Source organism: Colossoma macropomum, unplaced genomic scaffold, assembly GCF_904425465.1.
Source record: "Colossoma macropomum unplaced genomic scaffold, Colossoma_macropomum, whole genome shotgun sequence".
In the NCBI taxonomy this organism is placed as follows: domain Eukaryota; kingdom Metazoa; phylum Chordata; class Actinopteri; order Characiformes; family Serrasalmidae; genus Colossoma; species Colossoma macropomum.
The window spans coordinates 36,133,890-36,161,341 of record NW_023494784.1 but is presented as its reverse complement, the minus strand read 5'-3'; the positions used below and the strand labels follow the sequence as shown (position 1 = coordinate 36,161,341).

Here is a 27,452-nt window from a genome sequence, read left to right as displayed (position 1 = left end):
TAATAGTCCAGAGTAGTCTGTTGTAGCTGCAGTGTAGGCGCTACAGCAGTGCACGGTTGGCTGGGGCATGAGCAGTAAATAGGTCTGGTTAAAAGTCATGGTACGCGTCTGTGTGTCCTGACTTTGAAATGTGATTTGCATAATAATACTCTGCAAATAATTTATAAATGATTTAATAATTGTAAAAACAATAAAAAATATAATGTTAATAATTGAAATCTTTGTTACATGAAACGGGGTTGAGGGACCTCTTTCACTTCCTCCTCTCTGAAGAGAACATATTTACTGGACATCCTCTTCCTCTTTCAGTGCAGAGTGAATGAGCCTCGTCTTCATTCCCACCAGCTCTGTTATCATGATGGCGGCTCCTCAGACCAGGTTACTGCTCCTGATTTTCATCATGCTACAGTGTGCAGGTACTGTTCCAATAATGAGACAAATGATTTGCCATATTTCCCACAGTTAGACAACTTGTCCTTTGTCTTTGTCTGGAAATGTATTTATTTTTATTAGTACCTTTGCCTGATCACTGCGAAGCCTAGATGACGTTTTAGTAATGTGTTTGTTCCAACTGATAGCAATCTGTCTGTAAACTAAAGGTAGGTTAAATTGGTATGGTATTGCAACAATGTAACATCATTATTTCAAATCCAGACCACTCAGATAGTGGTCAGTTTCATGTAGTAGAATAAACATTGTTTAAAGTGTACATTGAAAAATGTGGACTAAACTTGTAAATATGAAAAATGTCTTAATCAGTGTGATCAACTGAAAAATGTTTATATCCAGGAAACTTCTCCTGGAAATTATGGTAGATTCAGGTATTTTGGGACACATTAATAAACTCCTGTTAACTCATATTTTAGCTGATGCTTTCTGAAAAAGCAAGGAGAAAATTCCAATAATTAAACAGAATAAAACAATGCCTTTATCATTCAGTGTGTACCACCTATGCATCTCATTTCGAGCAGCACATTGTCTCATTTTTACCTGAACCCACCCTATTTCAAATCAGCAGAACAAAACATTGATTTTCGAACAAAACAGGTTTTATCTAATTTGTGTTTTTAAACAGATTTTATGCAGGCACGATGTCTACATGTGCAACTCTTTTTGTCAGTGCAAAAAGTATCATGTCACTGTTGTGTTAATATGTGTGAGAATCAGCTCTTCAAATATCTATTATTCACTGTAATATTGCTGCAAAATCTAGAATTTATACAGGATGCAAAATGCAGTAATTTAATATTGCTTTAAGTTCAATCACTAAGACAAGTGCTGATTACTTTTATTAATACACTTTTATGGCCACATTATTTTCTATGATTATTCATGTACACAGTATATACTGTGAGTCACTAACTGTAACAGAGAGCATCAAACATGGCATTTTATGCAAATCTGTCACGCATCCCTCAGGCTCAGAGGTCTCTAGGGGCTCCATGTCCCAGAATCCCCAGGGGATCACATGGTTCTCAGTCCTCCATCTTGCTCCAATCACCGCTCTCTGTCGCCTGAGTATTGACTGGTTACACCTGTTCTGACATAAGTAGTTTAGTATGAAGCCCGGGCTTTTTAGTCTAGTTCGATGCGAGGTAATGCTTCTTATTCAAGAGCTACTGAGCGGTATTTTGTCTTCTGTGATCTTTCCGGTTTTTGACTCTTGCCCTTTGGACTTAATTCGCCGGGTTATGTTTGTCTTTTTGTGTTTCTTGCCTTTGCTGGATTTGACCTTTGCCTTTTTTTTGACCACGATTTTGGATTACGACTCAAACATTAAAGCCTCACTCCCTTTTTTTAACCGCGAGCGCCTGAGTTATTCGGCCTCGTTACAAAATCATATGACATAAAATAAGCAAAACAGATAGATAAATAAACATCAGTATCATCTGTGAGGTTTATCACAACGTTGACCTTTTAATAAATGTAAGGTAATCAATAAATTTAGGATGCTCACTTTAAAAAAAAATAAAGGATACATTGAGGTCATGAACTAAGAACAGAGATGTTTTAGAGTGTGATTAATTCAATTCAGTTTTTATCTATTAGGTTTGTGATTTCAGGATTCTTTGTTCAGTCTGGTGTGAATTCAAATTTATTGACATTTAATGTTGTATGTTGTTGTAATTTTTGTAAAACAAGAAACTGCCACGTCCGTTTCAATTCCATAGCAGTATTTTAACAGCATAAATGACAATAGCTGACAACTGATAAAACTACACGCATGCTCTTATTACTCACATAAATACTGAAGAAAACTTCTGTTCTTTCTGCAGATTCTACTGATGCATTTAATAAAAATATTCACACAATCAGCAGAACTGCTTCTCAGGGAGAAACTGTTGTTTTTCACTGTAATGTAAGTGGATATAAAGGAGCTGAAGGACTTGATGTCGGATGGCGTAAGGAGGAGATTCTTCTTCTTTTTAACTACAGCCCTGTTATTAACCAAACTGTGACAAACTACACATCAAGCAGAATGTATGTCGATCCCAACAATCCACGGAAACTACAGATATCTGATGTACAGCCTTCAGACGCAGGAAACTATACATGTTTCCCATCAGTAGCACAAGAACAATGGATACTGACCATAGAAGGTAATTACCTATTAATGGCAGTGTCTTTTGATTGATTGGGTGATTTTATTTATTTATTTATTTAATCTTTAGGAATGCCAGTTATTTTACCTGATTCTTTTTCCAGTTTCTGAGAGTGAACCAGAGCTGTGCAGAGAAATGTTTCTCTACATCATCCCTGCTGTTGCAGGAGCTGTTGCAGTGTGCTTTGTCTTCTGCACTGTGTGGATTCATAGGTGAGTGACCAGTAACTGCAAAGTGACCTTTTCATGGGTTCTAAAAAGTTTTTTATTATTTTTATGACTACACATAGAAAACATTCCTCTCATTTTCTAACTCCTGCCAGGAGTCATAAATACTTAAGTATTTGTACTTCATTGATACATATTAGTATTATTTAGGAAGAATTTGTACTTTACGTGAGTATTATTGAAATCAAATGCTTGTTCTTTTTTTACTCAATTAGATTTCTAAGAGAAAAAAAACCTACATTTTTGTTTAGTCTTTCAAAGTTCCTGTTTCAAATCTCAAAGGTCAGGATATGTTTTTTATCTTTTTTATTATTATTTTAATTCATGGAAGTTTTTTCAAAGTATTATCAGGGCACATTCAATAGTCTACAATAGTCTACAATTCATTAATCTACACAAGGGTCAGCAATATGCGGCCCTTTTACTGCCCTGTTGCAGCTGTACAGCAAAATTTGATTTTTGTGTAAAAATAAAATAATCCTCCTTTGCAGTAAAACAAAGTTCTGCTGATCGTGCTAACACAGTTTTAACAGGTGGAGTTAATGTATAACTGCTAATTCACGCTTTAACCCTGGAGGTTGGCACGCAGACTGCTGGCCACCATAGCAACACAGGCAACAATCTCATTTAGCTAGCAGCTAACGAAAAGGCAAAGAGAAGTCTTCAAGGAGTACTATACAACTATGGAGAATGATTGTTGATATATGAACTCAACAGCAAAACAAACACAACTCTCCCTTCAGTGCACCTTCAGAAACTCCACCCCCAAATTCGTGGATGTACACTACAATAACGTTAAAGTGAACAATGACACAGCAAGTAATGGAACTAATGTTAGCTAGGTTGTGGGCTGGGAAACTGTCGCTACAGTTGCTCCTGTGAAGCTATTCCGTTGCTATCACAAACATTCACAAGTGCAACAAAACAATACAGAATTATTGATTCTGTGATACAGCAAAAATTAGTTAATGTTTCCCACCTGTCAGCAGGAGCAACCGACTCATCCCTTTTTCATGCATTTCAGCTCTGAATGAAGCTGAAGTCAGCTTTTTTTTTTTTGCCAGCCTCTTGTTCGAATTTTCCCGTTCCACCTTAAATGGTGCAGCAGTTATATTCTGGTGCCTCAGGCACCATTTAAGGTGGAATGGGAACATCCAAGAAGCTGGAGAATGAGAAGGTGACATTAAGAGACATTTTACAAGGATGTATTATAGTTTTGTGTAAAAGTTTCCTGCCAGTGATGTGAGAAAAGCGGATATAGATGAGCTAAAGCTCAAAGCCAGTTTTAGCCAATACTAGGGCGTTAGCACATGCTGAGACATATTTACAAACCGGATTCCAAAAAAGTTGGGACACTAAACAAATTGTGAATAAAAACTGAATGCAATGATGTGGAGGTGCCAACATCTAATATTTTATTCAGAATAGAACACAAATCACAGATCAAAAGTTTAAACTGAGAGAATGTATCATTTTAAGGGAAAAATATGTTGTTTCAAAATTTCATGGCGTCAACAAATCCCAAAAAAGTTGGGACAAGGCCATTTTTACCACTGTGTGGCATCCCCCCTTCTTCTTACAACACTCAACAGACGTCTGGGGACAGAGGAGACCAGTTTCTCAAGTTTAGAAATAGGAATGCTCTCCCATTCATGTCTAATACAGGCCTCTAACTGTTCAATCGTCTTGGGCCTTCTTTGTCGCACCTTCCTCTTTATGATGCGCCAAATGTTCTATAGGTGAAAGATCTGGACTGCAGGCTGGCCATTTCAGTACCCGGATCCTTCTCCTACGTAGCCATGATGTTGTGATTGCTGCAGAATGTGGTCTGGCATTATCTTGTTGAAAAATGCAGGGTCTTCCCTGAAAGAGATGACGTCTAGATGGGAGCATATGTTGTTCTAGAACCTGAACATAGTTCTCTGCATTAATGGTGCCTTTCCAGACATGCAAGCTGCCCATGCCACAAGCACTCATGCAACCCCATACCATCAGTGATGCAGGCTTCTGAACGGAGCGTTGATAACAACTTGGGTTATCCTTGTCCTCTCTGGTCCGGATGACATGGCGTCCCAGTGTTCCATAAAGAACTTCAAATCGTGACTCATCTGACCACAGAACAGTCTTCCATTTTGCCACACTCCATTTTAAAAGACCCCTGGCCCAGTGCAAACGTCTGAGCTTGTGGAGCTTGCTTAGAAATGGCTTCCTCTTTGCACTGTAGAGTTTCAGCTGGCAATGGCGGATGGCGTGGTGGATTGTGTTCACTGACAATGCTTTCTGGAAGTATTCCTGAGCCCATTCTGTTATTTCCTTGACAGTGGCATTCCTGTTTGAGGTGCAGTGACGTTTAAGGGCCCGGAGATCACGAGCATCCAGTAGAGTTTTACGGCCTTGACCCTTACGCACAGCGATTGTTCCAGATTCTTTGAATCTTTTGATGATGTTATGCACGGTTGATGATGATAACTTAAAGGTCTTTGCTATTTTACGCCGGGTAACACCATTCTGGTATTGCTGCACTATCTTTCTGCGCAACAATGGTGGAATTGGTGATCCTCTTACCATCTTGGCTTCAGAGAGACACTGACACTCTGAGAAGCTCTTTTTATACCCGATCATGTTGTCAATTGACCTAATTAGTGTTAATTGGTCTTCCAGCTGTTCGTTATATGCTCAATTTCCTTTTTCCAGCCACTTATTGCTACTTGTCCCAACTTTTTTGGGATTTGTTGACGCCATGAAATTTTGAAACAACATATTTTTCCCTTAAAATGATACATTCTCTCAGTTTAAACTTTTGATCTGTGATTTGTGTTCTATTCTGAATAAAATATTAGATGTTGGCACCTCCACATCATTGCATTCAGTTTTTATTCACAATTTGTTTAGTGTCCCAACTTTTTTGGAATCCGGTTTGTACAGCCAAGATGGTAAACTGAGCATAAAATGTTGCGGATCCCAATGTGGTTTGATTTTTGTTGAAAGGACAGTTTGGCTCTTCTTAACATTTAGGTTGCTGGCCCCTAGTATACATAAAGCATGATCAACTCATGTGCAGTGTTAAAGGTCAGCATGTCCACACTCTTGAAAGAATGGATTGCCAAAAAAATCAAATTTACACAATTGTCCACTTACCCTAGATGTAGTTGATGTTTGATGTCCAAATTTAGCTTCTTTAGTTTAGTTCTATTAGCTACAAGTAACACTAGACTTGTGTCTACAGGAAAATGCATTTTCCAACAGTTTTAAGCAGGAGTTAAATAAATTGGCATTATCACAGACTTACAACTGTCAGTGATAAGCCTTATCAGCTCCACTGGCTGGAAACTTGTTTGGGGAATTTGTTTTACACTGCAAGAGGAAACATACAGCTTATGATTTCTGTTTCAGGAAATGGAAAAAGAAACAGGTCGCTGATACTAGTGGAACAAGGGATGATCATGTGAGTTCTTTCTCAAACATACTTAAAATATGTATTTTATATATATATATATATATTACAAGAACTATTGTTTTTGTTACATTAAACTTATTCTGTGCAGATACATGTATAAAATGATTCTAATATGATGGAAGTACTCTGGAACATGATTGGTTTCAAAGATATTTTAGGAAGCTATTAGTTTAATGCAGAATTGTGGTTGAGAAAGCTGTATAATGAAGTTCTAATAAATTTAGCATCTACAATGTCTTGTTGTTGTTTGAAAAGTGGTCATTAAATGTCGATGCAGACACTCTGTGAAGAAATTACTATTAATAGATAATTGACTAAAATGTATAAATGATTATCAAATGAAACATCAATAATGTTTCATTTTTTTCTTTTTTTCAGTGAGGCTATATATAGGATATGGGCTCTTTAAGGCAGAAACCTTGTTGACACAGGCTTTCTGTACACACACAGCTTGGGTAATCTCAGAAGAAAAGCATTGCCAATAGCATAAGATGCATTGGAGCAGATGCACACAAGTGTAAGGTCACCATGCACAATGCCAAATGTCAGCTAGAGGGGTTGCACTGTGCAGCAGTAGAACTGCGAACTGGAGCTCCTCCCAAAAGCTTTGGGATGAGTTAGAGTGGCATTTGTGATCCAGGTCATCCAAAGAGAGAACAAACTCCCTGTAATACCTTTGATTTCAGAAGAAATGTTGAATTAGCAGGCATCTACAAACTTTTGGGGATAGTGGATTTAACAAATAACACACAGTGTTATACATTATCACTGTTTTTCTCTTTTATCTAATCTGTCTGTGCTCTCAGGCAAAGGCACTTCAGACTTTTCACCTTCACACAGACACGCTGACTTCCTGTGTAAGTTTCTAACCAAGACCAACATGAGTGCTTCAATTCCCCCTGCACTAATCCCACCACTTCATTCACAATGCCTAATGCAATAATTACCGCACATGATAAGGTCACAATGTGCTGTTTTCCTCTTTTTCTGCATGACGGTCTCAGTTCTCTGTCTGTTTCACAGGTCTATACCAAGACAAGCGAAAATGAAGATGCCATACACAGCTACGGAGTTGCCACTTGAGAGCTTTACCAGCATCTACAGACACTTTTCTCACCACCTCGCCATACTGGGGAAAAAAGTTTCACACATTTCTGAGACACAAACTGACGGTCTGGTGGCTGTTTGCCTGTCAGTATGTCTCAGAAATGAATTCACGGAATAACTGGATAAAAATTGTAGCTGTTGAAGAAGATTGTATGTTTGAGATCACAAAGTTCTGATGGTAATTAATTGTTTTATGAAAACTGAAATGAGTTTAAGGTTTTTACAATAGAAGCACAAATCTATGTACAAATATCCACATGGGCGCATACTCACAAATATGCCTATTTTATTTATTTATTTATTTTTTGCTGCATCTGTTGTGTTAACTGTCTTATTTCCTTTTATAAACCAACATTAGTTTTAACTAGAAGCTCTATATACATTTGCTGCATTTTATATAAAAATGTCTATCAGTGTTCTCCCTGTAAAATAAATAAATAAATAAATAGTGAAAAAGACAAATCATAAGTGATATACGTGTAGTCATGTTTAAGTCATGTGTAAGTAAATAACTGGGCTATTAGACTGTCAATGAAGTACTGCTCTTATCCATAGCTGGATCTTACAAGAATTTACAGAAGTTTCATTTAAACACTTGTTCCATATATGTAGTGGGACTATCTATCTACCTCCTATGGATAGATAGATGGATAGAAATGTTAGCAATGTTGTATTTTGAAGGGCGGGGCTAGGCTCTGAGGGCGGTGGTTGTTGTAGGTGAGTGAGCGAGCCAACTAACAGTGAGAGAGGTCAGCATTCTTCAGCTGTGCAAGTAACATAGACACACACCCACACTTCCTAAGCCGCTTATCATTCTGAGTTGTGGGGGGTGCTGGAGCCTATCCCAGTGGTCATTGGCCAGAAGGCAGCATAGGTCTCCAGTCCATCACAGGGCAGACAGACACATATTCACACACACACCTAGGGGCAATTTGGCATATCCAATTGGCCTGACTGCATGTTTTTGGACTGTGGGTGGAAACCCACAGGGGTTTAGAAAATAGTTTTTCACCTCCTTTCTGACTCTGAGGGCTTGTGGTCTGATGTTCAGCTCTTAGAAAGCCACTTCCTCCATCTCCACTCTCTAGTGTATCTGTCAAAACTTCAGCAGATGTCTAATCTTACACAGCACTGAGAGAATAAGAGACACACATTTATTTCATTACTCGGAGGAACAAGACGGTTATTACAGTGACTACAATGTTGTATCTGGGTTCCTGTGTTATCATCTTTCTTCTAACTTGTGGAGGAATTCATTTCACATTCATTTGTTGGTTTTATTCTTTTTATGTCAGTCATGTGTCTGGCACTGTCACCTTTTCACCTTTCCAGTGTGTAATGTCCCGAAGCTGGCTTTCAAATTAATGTCAATGATTTAGGTTTGATAATTAGACATTTAGGAGACAATGAATTGTGAATAGTCAAAAACTATGAAGAATCTGAGCCAAGAATGCAAATGTTTCTGAGCATGCAGATATTTCTATGCTGTAGATATTCTATAAAATATATGAATTCATAGATTTTGTTCAGTCTGATATTGGTTCATTGCATTTGCTTTTAGTTCAAAATTCAAATAGAATAAGAAACAAATGCAGGTACTGTTCAGATGTGAATGATTTGCTGTGTTTCTAACTGTTTGGTAACTGATGCTTTGTCTTTCAATGGAAATGTATTTCTTTGTTAATTAATAACAGCACGAGCACTGTAATGCATAAATAATCTTTTAGTAATGTTTGTTTTAGCTGAGAGCAATCTGTCTGCATTCTAAAAATAGAGTAAGGTATTACAGTAATTTAACATTGCAATTAAACATTCATTAATGTACTCTGACAGTGGTCAGTTTCATGTAGCACAGTAAACCTTGTTTAAAGTGTACATTGCAGAATGTAGGTTAAAAAAGCCAGAAGGCCTGGCTTGCAATTGACGTTAGGGGTGGGCAATATTGCAAAACTATCTCAATACTTCAAGAAATTTTCATGACACATGATATTTATTTTTTTAGACATCTGATCAGTTGAAACTGAGAAAAAAGAACCAGTAGTGCTACATTTAAAATATACTATCAAAGACTGTGAATACAACCCATGACATTCCCAAAGCACAGTTCTTGTGATGACTTTGCCTCTGCTATGTGCTTCAGCACTTAACGGCCCCACTCTGTGAGTTTGTGTGGCCTCCCGCTTCGTGGTTGAGCTGTTGTTGCTTTTAGACACTTACATTTTACAGTAATAACGCTTATAGTTGACTAAGGCTGATTTAGCAGAGCAGAAATTTCATGAGCTAATTTGTGGCAAAGATGGCGTCCTATGACAGTGCCATGTGGTGAGCTCTTTAGTATAACACATTCTATTGACCGTGCTTGTCTATTGATATTTGCATGGCCGTCTGTTAGCAATGAGTGTAGCTGAAACACCTGAACTCAGTAATTAGGTAGGGCATCCACATAAAAATGATACCAAGATTCTTAACATATGGCTTTACATATGGTGAGAGAGCTCCTAGATGATTTAATATGTTCATACTGTGTTTAGAAAGGCCAAAAACAATAATATTGGTTTTCTGTTCATTGAGCTGTTGAGTTATAAAAAGTTGTTGGCCATCCAGCTTTTAATATCCTTAAACACTCACTTTACACACTTGAATGAACACATGTTGCTGGACTTAAGAGGGAGATAAAGTTGTGTTTCATTAACATAACAATGAAATGACATTGTATGCTTCCGAATGATAGTAACCAATATTACATTGACAAGTGGACAGGCCCAAATTTAGAGCTCTGGGGGACACCATAATTAATAGTGGCAACAGATGAAAAACAATTGCTCACATTGACTGAAAAAGTCTTATGACAAAGGCAAGATTGGAACCAGTCTGCAAATTCATCTTCAAAGTCTTTGACATTCCTGTTTCAACAATGCATAACATAATTAAGAAGTTTATTGCTTAGGGAACTGTCAAGAACTTCCTAGGACATGGGTCAAAGAGGAAAATCAGTGAGAAAAGTCTTCGAAGGTTGCTGTGCACTGTAAAAAAGTGTGTAACATCCAAAGAGCTTAAGGCAAACCTGGAGCACTCTGGAGAGATGGTTTCAATTCGCACCATAGGCCGCACACTAAATCAATAAGGACTTCATGGGTGAAGGCAAAGACATTGCTGAAAGAAAGACATAAGATGGCACAACTGATCTTTGCCAAAACATACCTAGGCAAACCACAGTCCTTTTGGGCAAATGTTTTGTCAGACAGACAAAACTAAAAAATTGAGCTCTTTGACAATGCAGACCAGCCATTTGTTTAAAATAGATAAAATGAAGCTTATAAGCAAGCAAAGACCCTACATGTTGTGAATACATAATGTTGTACTGGAGGCCTCAACCAAATTGAAGGAATAACGAAATCGGAAGCTTAACAAGGCATGTTAGAGCAAAATGTGCTACCTAGTGTAAGGAAGCTAGGTTTGTCCTGATCTCAACCCCATTGCAAATCTTTGGAGAGAGCTGAAATCTGCCATAGGGAAGAGACACCCTGCAAACATCCAAGAGCTTGAAATGTTTGCAATGGTGGAGTGGGAAAAACTGCCAGCAGACATGTGCAAAAAATTTGTACGTGGCTACCAAAAATGTTTCGGGGCTGTCACTGCTGCTAAAGGCTGTGCAACAAAATATTAGGAAAGGGTGCCATTAATACTGTCCATGTCATATTTTGTTTGTAAGTTTAATATGTTTAGTATGTTTTTTGTTTAATACCTTTAGACATCCATTAAAATGCTGTAATGACAAAAGTTGGTACATTTCCATTTAATTATAAAAAGAAACAGGTGCAAATAATGGAGCCCAAAACTGTAAAATAAGCAAAAAATGATATATAAGAAAATAAATAAATAAATACGCAAATAAATAAAAACTCAAGTGTTTTATCTGGCTAGTGATGAAGATATACAGTTTGTAAGTTCTCTTACAGAGTTGACTTCTTAAATCTCACTGTGATTAATCAATTTAGAGATGCTCACTTTCAAATATTTCACAGAGAATAGAGATTTTATTGAGACTGTGATTAATGCAGTTCAAGTTTATTCTGTCACTTATGTAAATTCAGAATTATTATTTCAGTTTAATGCATTTACATTTAGTGGAAGTATTATAATTAATGTAAAATAATAAACAGTCACCTATTCTGTCGATTCTTCAACAGCATCAGTGATAAAGTGATATAACTGATAAAACTGCATGCAAACAATTACACTCAAATGAAAATTAAAGAATTTCATTTTTCTTGCAGATTCTACAGATGTATTTAAAAGTATTATTCACACAATCAGCAGAACTGCTTCTCATTGAGAAAGTGTTGTTTTTCACTGCAATGAAAGTGAATATACAGGAGCTGATATTGTTTTGCATAAAGCAGAATTTTGTTTTTATCTACAGTCCTTTTATTAACCAGACTGTGATAAACTACACAACAGCAATCCATGGAAACTACAGATATCGCTGTACAGCCTTCAGAAGCAGGACCCTATTCATGTTTCTCATCATAAGTGTAGAGCTGCTTTAAATTCATTTAATAAATTTTAAAACATGTGTGACCTAAAATATGATCAGATCTTCATTTGACTCATAAAAATAGCTAAAGAAAACCAAATGAAACAATTAACACAAAAATATATAGTTTTTCCTTTATTTAATGTTAATCTAATGTTAAATGTCTTTGTTGGCAAAAGTTTGTGAACCTCTGCTGAACTGGTGTGATCCCCTCGAGCAGGAATGACTTCAACCACATGGCTCCTATAACAGTTGATCAGTGCTACACACTGACTTGGTGAAATCTTGGCTCGTTCCGCCTCACAGAAGTGCTTAAACTCTGTTTTGTTGGTGGGCTTTCTTGTATGAGTGCCACACCTGCCTCAACATTTCTATTGGATTAAGGTCTGGGCTTTGACTCAAAATGCATCATTTTCTCTGCTTGAGCCACTCTTTGTAGACTACCTGGTGTTTTTAGGGTCATTGTCTTTCTGCAGGACCCACCTTCTATTGAGGTTCAGTTCACAGATGGAGCCCCAACAATCTCCTGTAGAATTTCTTGATACAATCCAGAATTCATAGCTCCACCAAATGATAGCAAGCTGATCCTGGTCCAATAGCAGCAAAATAGCTCCAAACTGTGATACTTCCACCACTGTGTTTCACAGTTGGGATGAGGTTCTTATGTTGGAATGCAGTGTTTGGTTTTGCCAAACATAACATCTCTTATTTATGCCATAAAACTCCATTTTTGCCTTATCTATCCACACATCATTCTTTCAGTATTCTTCTGGCCCATCCAGATGGTCTTTAAGAAACTTTAAGTAGGCAGAAATGTTCCTCCTGGAGGGTAGTGGCTTTCTCCATGCTATCATTCCATACATATATTCTTGTTCAATGTTCGCCTGATTGTGGAGTCTTTAACACTGACATTAGCCAGTGTAAGAGAAACCTGCAGATTAAATGTAACCCTGGAGTTCTTTGTGATCTCCAAGAATATTCTATACATTAGTCTTGGAGTCATTTTTGTTGGATGACAAGCCTAGGGAAGGGTAACAGTGGTGTTCAGTATCCTCCACTATCTACCTGACAGTGGATAAGTCCATACTTGTCAGACTTCCAGCCTAATGAGCATTGGCAAAAGATTTTCTGAGGTTCTCAGAAATCTCCTTTGATTGAGACATGGCATGTACTAACAAGTTTGTGTGATAAAGACCAGACTTCAATGGTGAAGACTCAGTTTAATGTTTTTTTAATAGGGTAGAGTCAGCCACCCTCACACCTGATTGTGATCCAAGTGGTTGTACCTCCTGACTCTAATTATTATCACTTATACCAAACTGATCATTCTAGAGGTTTGCCAACAAACACATTTAATGTTGGATCACTTTGTTCAGTAAATTAATCAAAATCTATTTAATTGTTTGTGTTTTTATTGGGTTCTCTGTATCTATTTTTGATAGTTAAATGAAGATCTAATCATATTTTAGGTCACATTTATGTAGAAATTCCCAAAATGATAAAGGGTTCATAAACTTTCAAGCAGCACTTCATAAGTGTAGTGGATATTGACCTTAAAAGGGAATTTCCCATGCTAGGCCTGTTACGACCATGACATTTTAGATTACAGGAAATTGTCATATAAATAGTTATGATTACCGATTTAATTTTCTTTTTTGTTTATTTTACACAGCCCCAATTCTAAAGCGGTAGTCATGCTGAACGGTAAACTGGTGAAAAAGCCAATTCACTTGAAGAGGAAGGACACGGTGGAGTGAGAAGGTTCTCTTTTGGTAGCAGTTAATTTCATGTGGCACCAAGTTCATGTAAGTGAACTTTAACCTTGTGAATTTGTAAACTTCAGAAGCATGGGCCAATAGAAAATGAGACAAAACTGCTCCTCAGTTAATATATTGTTTGTTGCTGTAGTGAACTAAACAACAATAGTGATTCCCCGAACTATGCATTCCCTCCAAAACCACATCACATCAGGACCACCCACACTCGTTTGATTTTTGTTCCACCCCAGTGATGAAAACAGTGAAGTGACAGTTTGCTGTGACTGCAATGCAAAACTACTAAACTGACTGATTAGTTACACTGACCAGCCACTTCATTAAGTACACCTCCTTGTATTTACATTCTGTCCAGCTCCACTTAACATATAGGAGTCATTTGTAGTTCTCCAATTACAGACTGTAGTCCATCTGTTTATCTGCATACTTTGTTAGCCCCCTTTCACCCTGTTCTTCAATTGTTAGGACCCCCACAGGACCACCACAGAGCAGGTATTATTTGGGTGATGGATCATTCTCAGCACTGCAGTGGCACTGTCATAGTGGTGGCGTGTTAGTGTGTGTTGCACTGGTATGAGTGGATCAGACACAGGCACCATTAATGCTGAACAATATTTACAGGATTTGGAGCAACATATGCTGCCATCCAGATGAGTCCCTGCGATGAAACATACTGTACTTATAGCTGTACACTCTTAAAAAAGATTCTTTAAGGGTTCTTTGGTGAAGGCATGGTTCAGCACCAAAAGGATTCTTCTGTTGTTACAAGCCTAACATCGCAACAATAGAAGAACCATATTTATGCTCTATAAAACCATTTTCAAACAGGTTCTATACAAAAACAACCATATACAAGACATTCTGCCTCAATCTTAAGGACCATTTCGCCATGCAAAGAACCATTTAAGCATGAAATGGTTCTTTGAGTGTTCATGGTTCTATATAAGACCATTGTCTTTACTAAAGAACCTTGAAGAAACATCTTATTTAAGAGTGTACAAAAGTGCTTTTCTGATGGTCATTTTTAAGGGCAATTCATGTTTACACTGCAAGAGAAAACATACAGCTTATGATTTCTGTTACACTCAGTGAAAAAAGAACCAGGTCACTGATATTATGGAACAAAAGATGAGCATGTGAGTTCTTTCTTTGTGTATATATACTTATATATGATTACTGTATAATCAACACCTACAACTACAGTTAGTGGCATAAAACATAAACATAAAACTCCTTTAATGTATAACCACTGCACATGCACAGCTCATAACATTTCCGTAGAAAAACATTGCTAATAAAAGCTGCACATGAGCCTAAGGTCACCAGTGCCAAGCGAATGCTGGCAGTGGGCTGTGGAGCAGTGTGACTGTGTTCTCTGGAGCAATGGAGCTCCATCCAATACTTTTCAGATGAGCTGGAGCAGCTTTTGTGATCCAGTACATCCAAATAATAGGGTAAAAGTCTGTAGTTCCATCAGTCCACAGCCAGAAACTGACTCTCCCAAGGGTGGGCATCCCATAAAAATACAGGTGACAAAACCAGTGAAATTTTGGTTACATATAAGCATCTGTAAGAGTGTTTCACTAGTTGCTTAGCCATTTGTTTAGCACATACATGGCACTGTTAATCCCCAATTCCCAAATCTTACATAGTGTAGTTATAATATTGTTTACTGTAGTGGATGTGTTACTTATTTGCACCTAGAAAATCAACAAAACATGTAATTTGACCCTGCAACAACTACCCCACCCCCTCTACCCTGTACATCATTGGAAAAAGACTACCATAGACTATATTAGCAGTCTTTAATCTCATTTATATTAATAGTCATTATATTATTGACCTTTTAGCACTTCCAGAATGTCAATCTTGGACCCTCCCTCCTCTTCAGTCCCATTAGACTCTGTATGTAAGTTGCCAGTTTACAAGATATGCCTACATTGTACCTAAACTCACTGACCATTTTGGTAGTGGACCATGCTCAACACACTACTGACACTGTAGTTATATGCTAGTGTGTGTTGTCACTTAGGTTTTTATATGTTATGTACACTTACTGGCAACTTTATTGAAAAAAAAAGAAAAAAAATTCTTTATTACATCTTATAGCTGTGAAGTTAGAGACCATGATGTAGGGTTTCTGATCACAGAGCTGCACTTGGCTTTTCTGTATATTTTTCAGTGGCAGTGTGCTCTCAACCTAGCAGTGACATTGACTTATGTAAAAACCCCACTGAACTGCATGACAAGCTAACACTCCCATTATGGTGTCACTTTGTGCTGAGAATGATCCATAAACTGGCAATTGGAGCCTAATAGCACTGAAGAATCCAAGATGGAGATTCTGGAAGTGATACAAGATTAAGAAAATAATGACTATTAATGAAAATATATGAAATGTTACTTATCAAGAATAACATATTTAATACTAAATGAACCACTCCACTGAACTAAATTATCTCGGAATTACATACACAGATGCATCTGACCACTGCACCTTCAATACGATTAGAAACAGTACTAATGTACTAAATAACATTAGAAATTTGGATTATATAACTAATGGAAATTTTGTTAGAATGCTAGAATCCAGTATGAAGTATTTATAAGCTCTACAGGCAAATTCACAATGTTCTAATGAAAGAAGAGCAATGCCTAAAGTAAAATGCCATTATGACAGCATCATCTTCATTTAAGATGATCCTGTAAATGAACATTTTCCTCTCTCATCTAATCTATCTGTGCTCTCAGGCAAAGGCACTTCAGACTTTTCACCTTCACACAGACACGTTGACTTCCTGTGTAAGTTTCTAACCAAAACCAACATGAGTCCTTCAATTGCCTCTGTGCTACTCCCACCACTTCATTCACAATGCCTAATGCAATAATTACCACACATGATAAATTCACAATGTGCTGTTTTCCTCTTTTTCTGCATGACAATCTCAGTTCTCTGTCTGTTTCACAGGTCTATACCTCTAATAACAATCAGCGTACAAGTATCTAACTGCATTTTTGTCATTAAGTCCAATATCCACCCTTACTATCAGCTCTGTTTGCTATTAACTGGCTGCCGGAAGCCTTAGATGTGTGGGCTGAGGGCTAGTGAGCAGTGCGGGTCTAACTCTACACCCTCCCTCACCACAACAGTTTCTGTACAAACAATGACCGTTCTGTGGTGGCTCTTTATTGTGAAGGTGGTTTAGTAGCCTGTAACATATGTACTAGTGTATAGTGTTTCTCAGTGATTCTCAGTGATAGGACAGCCTCTAGTTCCGTTGCCTTGTATTGCATTTACTTCAGTTACAATCACTAGATTGGAAATCACTTTTCAGTTGCTCTTACGTTCTGACTGTAATTTTTCCATACTTTTATTAACAATTTTAATTATGCAATGTTCAATAAATGTTACTCTTACCAGTATTAAAGGGTGCACAGCATGGAAAACTGAATTTTCCTCACTTTTCTGTTATGTAAGGGTTTGATGTAGTATATAAAAATATATCAGTCTTAAACACAAAAGTACAAAAACAGTCTATTTAATTCTAAATAATAAGGAGAGGACAAAAATTTATAAAAAAATTAATTATCACTGTTTTCGGTACATAAAACCACATAAATGTAATAAGCAGACCTCCAAGAAAAAAAGTACATTACAAGAGAAATGTAGGATATGGGTCTTTTCATGCTTTAATTAGTTTTTGGCATTACAGGCCTGCACAGAGTTCTATAAGAAAAAAGATTTCTGGGGATTAGAGTGGGATGTTTCTTGCAAAGATCAGTAAGATTATACTTAAAATGTTTTTTTAAATCTCATTGAGCTTTTAATGAAATAAAAATTAAAAAAGGAAACCTCTTATTATAAACGCTTTGAGAATGAAGCTCCAATGAGAGGCTTTTCTCACAGCCTGGTGGTCAGAAATGGAGTGGCTTTCATGCTAAAGGTTTAAATGGTTCTTGCCTTGGATGAATGGTTCTAGAAAAAATAGTGTAGAACCTTTATTTTGAGGTTCTTTAACCTTTAAAAGGGTCATACATCCTCACACAACTATTTTACAATATGGTTCTCTAAAGAGCCATCTATTAAAAGGATCTTTAGGGAAAAGCGATGTGGCTGTGGTGTCACTCCAAAGAGCTTAAAGAACTTTTTAGCATTTAATGAATACGTTTTTGTTTGATGTATCTCCAATGGCAGTATTGCAGTCTCTTATCTTAATTTCTAACAATAAATAGGAAAGAGAACCTGCTGAGATTAACTAGTCACAGTGTAATAGTGTAATCAGTCACTGTGCAACAGATTTTGGCACCTAAGAAAATTACATTTAAAAAAAACTTCATCTGGTCATGTGTTTATTTGTTCAGTAAAGCACTAATATTAGATTTGATGCAAATAACATTGTGCTAATTGCTAAAGTGGGACACACCTTTTTAACCATTTGTTTTTTACCAGAATTTTCATGTCTTTATAATCTAACAGCTCTAACATATTTATATACTTTTATAAAAAATATTGATGTCTTCCCTACATCATCAACAATCAAGTAATTTGAAACGGGGACCCTTCACACAACCTTTGCTGACCAAACCTTAAACTTTTTCCACTTGATTCCACAAAATGATGTATTTTTTTTACTTAAAAATGTTAGTCACCTTGTTAACCTCAAATTTGATTCATTGACCTTTAAATAAGACGTTTCTGAATGTGAAACACAAATTATTCTCCTGTTAACCTAATATTAGAAGTTCAGTTGACTTAGTATAGGGGCTTCCTTAAAAATTGTGTTATTTGAATGTCAAATAATAAGTTGTTCTGTTAATTTAAAATGCAAATGTCCACATTTACACCATTAGCATTAGGCATGATGACCACAGGCTCATGTGCAGCTTCTCTAGAGTGTCTCCTTCTATTGATCAGTGCTTTTATACACTGAGTGTGCAGCCATGTGTGCATCGTAAAGTATCTGAATTCAGTACAAGGGCTGCCTGGATGTTTCTGGACATATGGTATTGTAAATGTATTTCTCCACTAGGGGTCACTAAAATGTAAACTCCAAGCTCATTGTTACAGTGCCCCTCCACAAATATTGGCACCCCTGGTAATCATGAGCAAAACAGGCTGTATAAAAATTCTTTATTGCTGATCCTTTTGATCTTTCATAAAACATTCAAAATATTAAAACATCTAGCCTTTATTTAAAGTACAATTGTATCAGGACATAAATATTTTCCTCAAACCTGTGTGTGCCACAATTGTTGGCACCCCTTCATTTAATACCTCTCACAGCCTCCCTTTGCAAATATAGCAGCTCTGACTTTCTCCTATAATACTTAATAAGACTGGAGAACACATGGCAAAGGATCTGAGGCCATTCCTCCACACAAATCCTTTGCATTCTGAAATCCACACTATGGACTCTCCTCTTCAGCTCATCTCACAGATTTTCTATGGGGTTTAGGTCAGGGGACTGGGGTGGTCATGGCAAAACCTTAATTCTGTGGTCAGTGAACCATTTTTGTGTTCATTTTGAGGCATGCTTTGTATCACTGTCCTGCTGGAAGATCCAAACGATGGCCCAGTTTAAGCTTCCTGGCTGAGCCAATCAGGTCTTGATTTAATTTGTGCTGATACTTGATGGAGTCTACGATACCACGTATCTGAATAAACTGTCCAGGGCCTTTGGAAGAAAAACAGCCCCACAACATCACAGATCCACAGTTGATGATGTAGGGGAGACAGTTCACAGCTGGGATAAGGTACTTTTCTGCATGGCATCTTTGTGTCCACAGCAAATTCACTTCTGGTGTTTGTTGCCAAAAACCTCTATTTTGGTCTCATCTGACTTAAGAACACAGTCCCACTGAAAGTTCCCATAACGTCCTGCAAACTAGCTTTAGTTTGTTGGTCCTTGACAGCAGAGGCGTCCTTCTTGCAGCCACCAAACAACTTGTGATTATGTAGGTGGTGTTTGTTTGTGGTTTGTGAAACGTTCTGACCCCAAGACCTGACTAATATCTGCAATTTCCCATCTGTGATCCTTGGAGATGCTTTGTTCACTTGAAACATGTACCTCACTGTGCGTGGGGTCAGTATAGACATAAGTCTCTTCCCAGTAGATACTTAACATCTCCAGTTGTTTTAAGCTTCTGAATTTTTGTCATGATAGTGGAAATGGGCATTTTAAACTGTTCAACCATTTTGTTGTAGCCATTTCCTGATTTGTGCACCTCAACAATCATTTCTCACACAACACTGGAACTATGAAAAGTGAAAAGGTTCAGGAAAGGTTCATGTTAAATGGTCATTGTTACTGACTGTGTCAGCCTTTTGTCTGTACAGCCTTTCTCAGACTTTTTTCTTTGTTTTATTGAATATGGACCTGCTGAAGAGATAATTAGAAGCTAGCTGTCACAGTTTTAGGGAATGTTCTACCATTCGGATACATCTCTCACTTGCTGTTTATCATTTTCTGGCACTACTATCCAGCGGTTTGAGTCAGTGGCTCATACTGTTTAGGATCAAGCCGCACTGCCTGATCAGAAACACCTTCCTTCATCGAAGGTGGGGATGGTAGTGGAGAAAAATTGTCAACCTCGTAAGACTCTCAGTTGCCAAAGTGCTGTTTGATTCTGTCACTCTCCACATTTTCTGGTAGCTAATGTTAGCTGTGAAAACACAGCAGCCCAGCCCACCCAGTTTCCCTTGCAGCCCACCTCCAAACCCTTAGATCACTGCAGCGCCCCTCCCAGCATGCTCCTCCCATTTTTGAGCATTTTTCAAAGCTAAGCCAAGGATGGATTAGCTAAAAATAGTAGTTACTCATTAAAGGCTGCCCTCCAGTTCCCAGGTTCTCTCTGTCCCCAAAACTTAAATACAGACCCAGTGGGCCAGCCCCAGAAAAAAACTGCAAATAAATGCTGTAGAACACCTATCCCAAAACTAAGAGGAAAAAACATTCCGAAACATGCTTCAATATACATGGTAAACTGCAATGGAGCATAAACCACTGTAGTCGTGCGTCATTCTGTTGTCCTCGTTATGCCCATATTAGGAACTCCGGGCTAAGCCCCATTTCTCTATGGCCAGAATGAATAGGGTTTTCAAAAAATCGCTCTGTGTTAAATAAAAATCTTCAGAACCCGATATGTTTTGTCCTGTGAACATTTTTCTCCCGAACACCACTGGATCCTCTGAATTACGAGGTCATTAAAGAGTTGAAAAATGAATATTGCTACATGTGAGCCAAAGCTACTGCGCACCAAATTCACGTCATAAGAGCATGGTGCGACTACAAAATGACAACACGACTACAGTGGTCTATGCCTGCTCAAGTGAAAGGGGTTACAAACAGAGAACTTGTAGAGAGGAGAATTTCCACTCTGTAATGTCTTCCGGGTTTCTGAAACACTAGAGGGAAAATGTTCTGGGAGAGTGAATAGAAACTATTTTAGCTTTTCGTTTTTAGCCGTTGAGCTCCATTTACTCCCGCTCATTGAGGACTAACTCGTGGATGCCCTCTGCTGTTTAGCAGTCCTTTTTTTGTCTGGGCTTTTTGTCTGTCTGCTTAAGTCTTGCGTCACCCACTAGGGCAACAGCAGCAGCCTGTGCAGGGGCAGTGAGATAAAAAAAACCTGAAACAAAACTGTTTTTTCTTAAAATCAGCTCATCAGAAAATGCGTGTTTAGGCTCAAAATACTCCCAAGACCCTCACAATTATGGAAATGGCCACAACTTCGCTCTAATCTTAAAGTGGGATAATTAATCGCTAAAGCTTGGTGAAATGAGCAGAATTTCCTGCTGTGAATGGGGCTCAAGTCTCTGTTGTCTTCTTAAGGGGGGAAATGTAGACTGTGGAGTATTCATAGATGAAGGTTAAAAAAACAGAAACCAAGGTAAGGGCAATGTTTTTTAAACCCATAGGTGCTTTAATTAGTTGTTCAGATGTTTTAGTACAGTTTTACTTAAGACTTTGTACACACTTGCCTTACATTACAACATATAAAAATGTTAATATATGAAATGGTGATCAAGGTGCCTGAAATGTTCAGTAGTTCACTAAAAATAAACTACCACAAGAAAACTGAAACCAGAAAATGTGATTCTTTCATATCTAAAGAAACATGAACAGGTGTTTCAGATTACACCTTTGTAACCAACTACAAAACAGACTAAAATGAAAACACATGGCACCATATCTAGTTTTACTTTTAAAAAGAACTTCTCAATAATATCACCTAATAAAAAATACTGATCTACTGAGCTTCATGAATACAAGCCCAGATGGGGAAAAAGGTATTCCTCAATACTTAAATAGTGACACAGTACAGGAGTGTTTGTATGAACTCTGATCGTTTTTGTTTTAGTTTTTTTATTCTCCAACATAAGTCAAAACCAGCTGAAGGCTGAAAGTGTTATAACAAATCATAGTTTAACAAAAAAAGTGGAATAAAAAAAAGGACTTGCAAATTACACTCATTACATGTAGTAGAGCAGTGATAGCTTGAATATATTCAGATAGTGTGTCCAAGGCTGGATCTGAGAAGTACTGTTACATGTAGCTCCTTTAATTTAGGAGACCTCTCTTGATTACACTGTGCTGCCAAGGCACAAGACCATGAGGTGACTGAAAAAATGCTTTAAAGTCATTTCTTGCCGCAATAGCAGCCCGAGATGCCCTTGCACCAGAAAGCCGTCCGGGATCCAAGAGGTTACTGTCCCTTGCCACCTGCCACCTCCATTCTCCTGCCAGGATGTCTCCTGATGCAGTGGTGCTGTTGATGAAGTTTGGTGGTATGTGGCAAGTGACTGGCACATTCGCTGTGTCAGTGTAGGCAAGAAAGTTATAAAGGGCCACACACGCCTTCACAACATCTGCAGCCTTCTCGGGGAAGAACTCAATGGGCCTACCAAGAATTCGCCAGCGTGCAGCTAGGATGCCAAATGTATTTTCTATCACCCTCCTAGCTCGTGAATGACGATAGTTCACTGAGCTCCTGAGAGCGACCCATTCTTTCACTAATGTTTGTAGAAGCAGTCTGCATGCCTAGGTGCTTGGTTTTATACAGATGGAAGTGATTGGAACACCTGAATTCAATGATTTGGATGGGTTAGTGAATACTTTTGGCAATATAGTGTAGCATAAACTCTTTAAAACCAGTTGCTAAACATCAGTGTTTAGCAAAATATGTTAAATAGATAGATTGTTAAACTCAGTGCTGTGGAACTTCAACAACAGGAGTCTGACTTCTTTGCATTAGGTCATAGGTTCCCAGCCCTGCTCCTGGAGTACTCTGTTCTACAAATTTTCCAAATTTGCTCCAGCACACCCACTTCAGCTCAGGAAGAGCTTAGATTAGGCCAAGATCAGGGTTGCGAACCACTGCCCTAGGCTGTGCAGTGCTAATTGTGTGGAGCAGGGGTCTTAAAGTCCGATCCTGGAGGGCTGATATCCTGCAAAATTTAGTGGTTTCCATGTTCAAACACATCTTCTTAACCTGGTCATTAACTTGAGAGTTGAGTCAGGTGGGTTTGTACAGGGAAATCACCAAACTGTAATGGATTCTGGCCCTCAAGCTGTACTAAAAAGTTATATTTATGACACTTACATACAATATAATAACTTACCAGGATAGGACTGTATAAGATTAGAGTGCAGTGGGAAAGCTGTGTTTCCAACAAATACATGTGGAACAGTGGTGCTCGTGCCAGGTAGGTTGGCAGGTGAAGGTAAGCGAAGTGTTCCCTGTAAAAGGTTTGACCCAAACCTGCTTTCCTGGAACACACCACTATCACTTTCATGTCCATAGGCTCCAATGTCAACAATGGTGAATCAATAATTTGCATCACATTCTCCCATTAGGATGATGGAGTTTGCTCCTTTGTAGTTAAAAAAAGTCACTACCTGTCAGTGGTGGTGCTTTAATTTGGACATGTTTCCCATCAATACAACTCAAACAATTTGGGAAATTCCAAACCTTCCAAAATTCAAAGGAATTGTCTTCCCACTCAGTGCCACTTGGAAAGCCAACAACGTCTTTGCTAAGAGCATCCCAAAGAGCCTTGGAGATCTCAGAAACAATTAGTGACACTGTGGTAGATCCAAGTTTATAGCTTGCAGCAACACTTTGTTGAGTACTTCCGGAGGCTAAAATTCTCAATGTGACAGCCAGCCTCTCAGACAGTTTGACATGGATGGCATGGGTACTAACATGCTGAATAAACATTACAAGAAGATTATACTCTCCTGTCTCTCGCCTCCCTCTGTTAATTGGTCGCACAGACCATCTCCTCCTCTGTTTTCTTCTAAAAAGTAGGAGCAAACACAACAGCTCCTCTTCCTCAAGCAACAGATTCTCAACCAGTGCGTTCATTAGGCTTGTTCGAGGTGAACTGCGCCTCGCCTTGGTGGTCAGTGAGAGCAGCTGGTTGCAGTTGGGGGGAGGAGGGTAGAAAAGAGCCATCAAGTCGGACAGTCGCCACATGAAACCTACGTGAGCTGGTGGATCTTGTGGCGTTTCCGTTCTTCATAGCTGATGAAGTGGATGCAGTAGAAATCCCTCTGTTATATGCATGAAATCGTGTATGATGAACAACGAAGGTGAAACAGCGTTTATTTAATCATCTGTAGGCTAAACAAAGTATTCTTGATCATAGTAGCAGGTTAAGCCCAGCGTTTGTTTTCCACATCCACAGTTGTGACTATAGGTGACCACAAAGCGTCAAACTAAGTTTCTTAACATCTGTAAACACAAGTGGTTTGATTCATCATTCATTTAACGTGTAAATTGGTGAAAAAAGTTTTAACAAACTGTTATCCATGTTTATGAGTAGCATTTAATATTTGTCAATAAAAATTTAAATGAATAAACCTAAACTAAGTAGTCTGTTTTTAAGACTGACTATTGAATCATGACATTAAAACGTTTGAATAAATAATTCCAAATATATTCCTTTTGTTCAAGTTACAATGAGTGAATATGATAAACAGTGTATATACAAATTCTAGAAATAATTAAATGGAAATGATCAAGTGTACTCAGATCTTAATCATTAAGGTTGTGTATATGGTAAATAGACTCCAATTATATTGTGTCAAGGTGGCTTTAAGTCTAAAGTTTCTAAATAAGCATTTTGTCTATGTAAGGACTTAATCACATTTCCTCTTTTTAGGCTTGTATCCAAAAATACAACATTTAGAGGATGTCGTCCCTCTCTAATAGTCTTACAGACTATAGAAAAGCACTAAAGTCAGCACGTTCAACCTATCTCTCGTCAATGATTGAAAATAACAAGAATAATCCTAGGCTACTATTCAGTACTATCTCTAAATTGACTAATAATCAAGCAGCTACTGAAGCCCAGATACCATCAGCCTACAGCAGCATTGACTTCATGAACTTCTTCAATAATAAAATTGAATCGATTAGGCACAAAATTCAAAATGCACAGCATTGCAGTGCAGTGTCCTATAAACCTAATCTAGATCTGGAGTGCAGTATAACCACTACAGAGACGCTGGAGTCTTTTACTTTACTCCAACAAACAGAGCTTGTCCAAATTATTTCATCTTCAAAAACAACAACTTGTATACTAGATCCTATTCCTACAGGTTTGCTTAAAGACGTTTTGCCCGAAATAACCAAGCTTTTTTCTATCTAGCGGCTATGTTCCAAAATCTCTTAAATTAGGTGTAATTAAACCCCTAATTAACAAACCTAGTCTTGACCCCTCTGAGTTATCAAACTATAGACCTATCTCAAATCTTCCCTTTTTTATCAAAAATTTTAGAGAAAGCCGTGGCAAAACAATTATGTTCCCATCTGCATAGGAGTAATATACATGAAAAATTTCAGTCTGGCTTCAGGCCTCACCATAATACTGAAACAGCGCTAGTGAAAGTTGTAAATGATCTTTTATTATCCGCTGACAAAGGAAACATATCCTTACTGGTTTTACTCGATCTTAGTGCAGCTTTTGACACAATAGACCATTCCATTCTATTAGACAGTCTTGAAAAACTAGTAGGAGTGACAGGTAAAGCTCTTTCGTGGTTCAAATCTTACCTTAGTGATCGCTATGAGTTTGTTAATGTAAATGGTAAACCATCAGCTTTCACAAGAGTAAAGTATGGTGTTCCACAGGGCTCTGTCTTAGGACCCATATTATTTACCTTATATATGCTACCACTAGGTACCATCATTAGAAAACATGGCATCAGTTTCCACTGCTATGCCGATGATACACAATTGTATATTTCAGCTAAACCAGAGGACAAATTTGAACTTAATAAGATAGAGGACTGTGTAAAAGACATTAAAGACTGGATGTCAAGTAACTTGCTCTTACTAAACTCGGACAAAACAGAAGTTCTTCTTCTGGGTCCAAAAGCTGCTAGGAATAATCTGCCTATGTTTACTCTTAATCTCGATAGTTTCTCAATTGCACCAGGCACATCTGTAAAAAGCCTTGGTGTCACAATCGAACAATGGCCTTCAATGAGCACATTACCAATATTACCAGAATAGCTTTCCTCCACCTGCGTAACATCGCTAAATTAAGAAATGCACTGTCGCTACAGGATGCAGAAACGTTGTTCTAGCCAAAACCTTAGCAAGCTTTAGTTAGTCCAGAAAGCTGCAGCCAGAGTTCTCACCAAAACCAGGAAATTTGACCACATTAGCCCAATTTTGTGTACCTTACATTGGTTGCCAGTTAAATTCCGCACTGAGTACAAAATTCTTCTACTGACGTATAAAGCTTTGAATGGCCTCGCTCCTCAGTACCTCAGTGACCTTATTTCCTATTATCAACCGACACGCCCACTTAGATCACAAGGTGTGGGCTCAGTACCCAGAATAAATAAAGTTACGTCAGGGGGAAGAGCCTTTTCATACAACGCCCCCCAGCTTTGGAATAACCTACCAGTCTGTGTTCGGGACTCAGACACAGCCTCCATCTTTAAGTCTAGGCTAAAAACTTACCTGTTTAGTCGAGCCTTTGGTTAATTTGTTTTCCTGTTAGGATAAGGCGCAGATCTGTCCTATGGTAATCTGGGAATGTTGATGCTGAACTAACTGTCTGTCCCCCTTAAACCCTACTATTTAGGATCTGATTAACACCCTTGGCCCTGTTTATATGAATCCACAGCAGAAAAAATTGCCACTGACAAAGAGTGTCCTAGGCTGTCTATGGACACGGAGTCATATAGGGGTATAGCAGAGTGTAATAAATACAGAGTGTACCTGCCGGCCCAGAGCTTTTTGTATTCCTTGCAGTTCTTATTTGATTCATTTTGTCAGCCAAATACTCTTTATCTGGAAAAGTACATCAAAATGAATAAAGTATTCCCAAAACCATTGCAGTCGCATCATGCTTTTATTGTCGATTCACCATTCTTCAGCCTTTCTACAACAGTTTTTGGTACACAATTTCCTTGGCTGGCCTTTAAAAAGATAAGGATGTTGGCCATGTTGTGATGTTATGGCACATATAACATGAAACAGTGGCCTTATATACCAAAGGGTCTAATGGAGACCCATCTTGGGGCAAAGGAAAGTGAACAACCTTACAGCAGAGCTGTCCATAGGCCCACATGTAGGCTACATAGCCTGCTTGCTGCATGCATGTATACTCGGAAGCTCCTAATCGGTCTGCTTCCGAGTATACATGCATGCATGCAGCAAGATGGACAGAAGCAGAACTGAATGCAGAACTGAATGTGTTTACTTTGCTCGGACTGACGAATTCTG

The 27,452-nt window shown here is 38.1% G+C and overlaps 1 protein-coding gene across 1 annotated transcript; it reads left to right on the top strand.

Annotated features, from left to right (window-relative positions):
* The first annotated feature begins 321 nt into the window (after positions 1 to 321).
* On the top strand, positions 322 to 7,739 carry LOC118808142. Its single transcript, XM_036570607.1, has 6 exons — positions 322 to 416; positions 2,277 to 2,600; positions 2,707 to 2,815; positions 6,224 to 6,275; positions 7,094 to 7,144; positions 7,311 to 7,739. The coding sequence occupies exons 1-6, from the start codon at positions 356 to 358 to the stop codon at positions 7,368 to 7,370; spliced, it is 657 nt and encodes a 218-aa protein (XP_036426500.1). The 5' UTR covers positions 322 to 355; the 3' UTR covers positions 7,371 to 7,739.
* Positions 7,740 to 27,452: the final 19,713 nt, after the last annotated feature.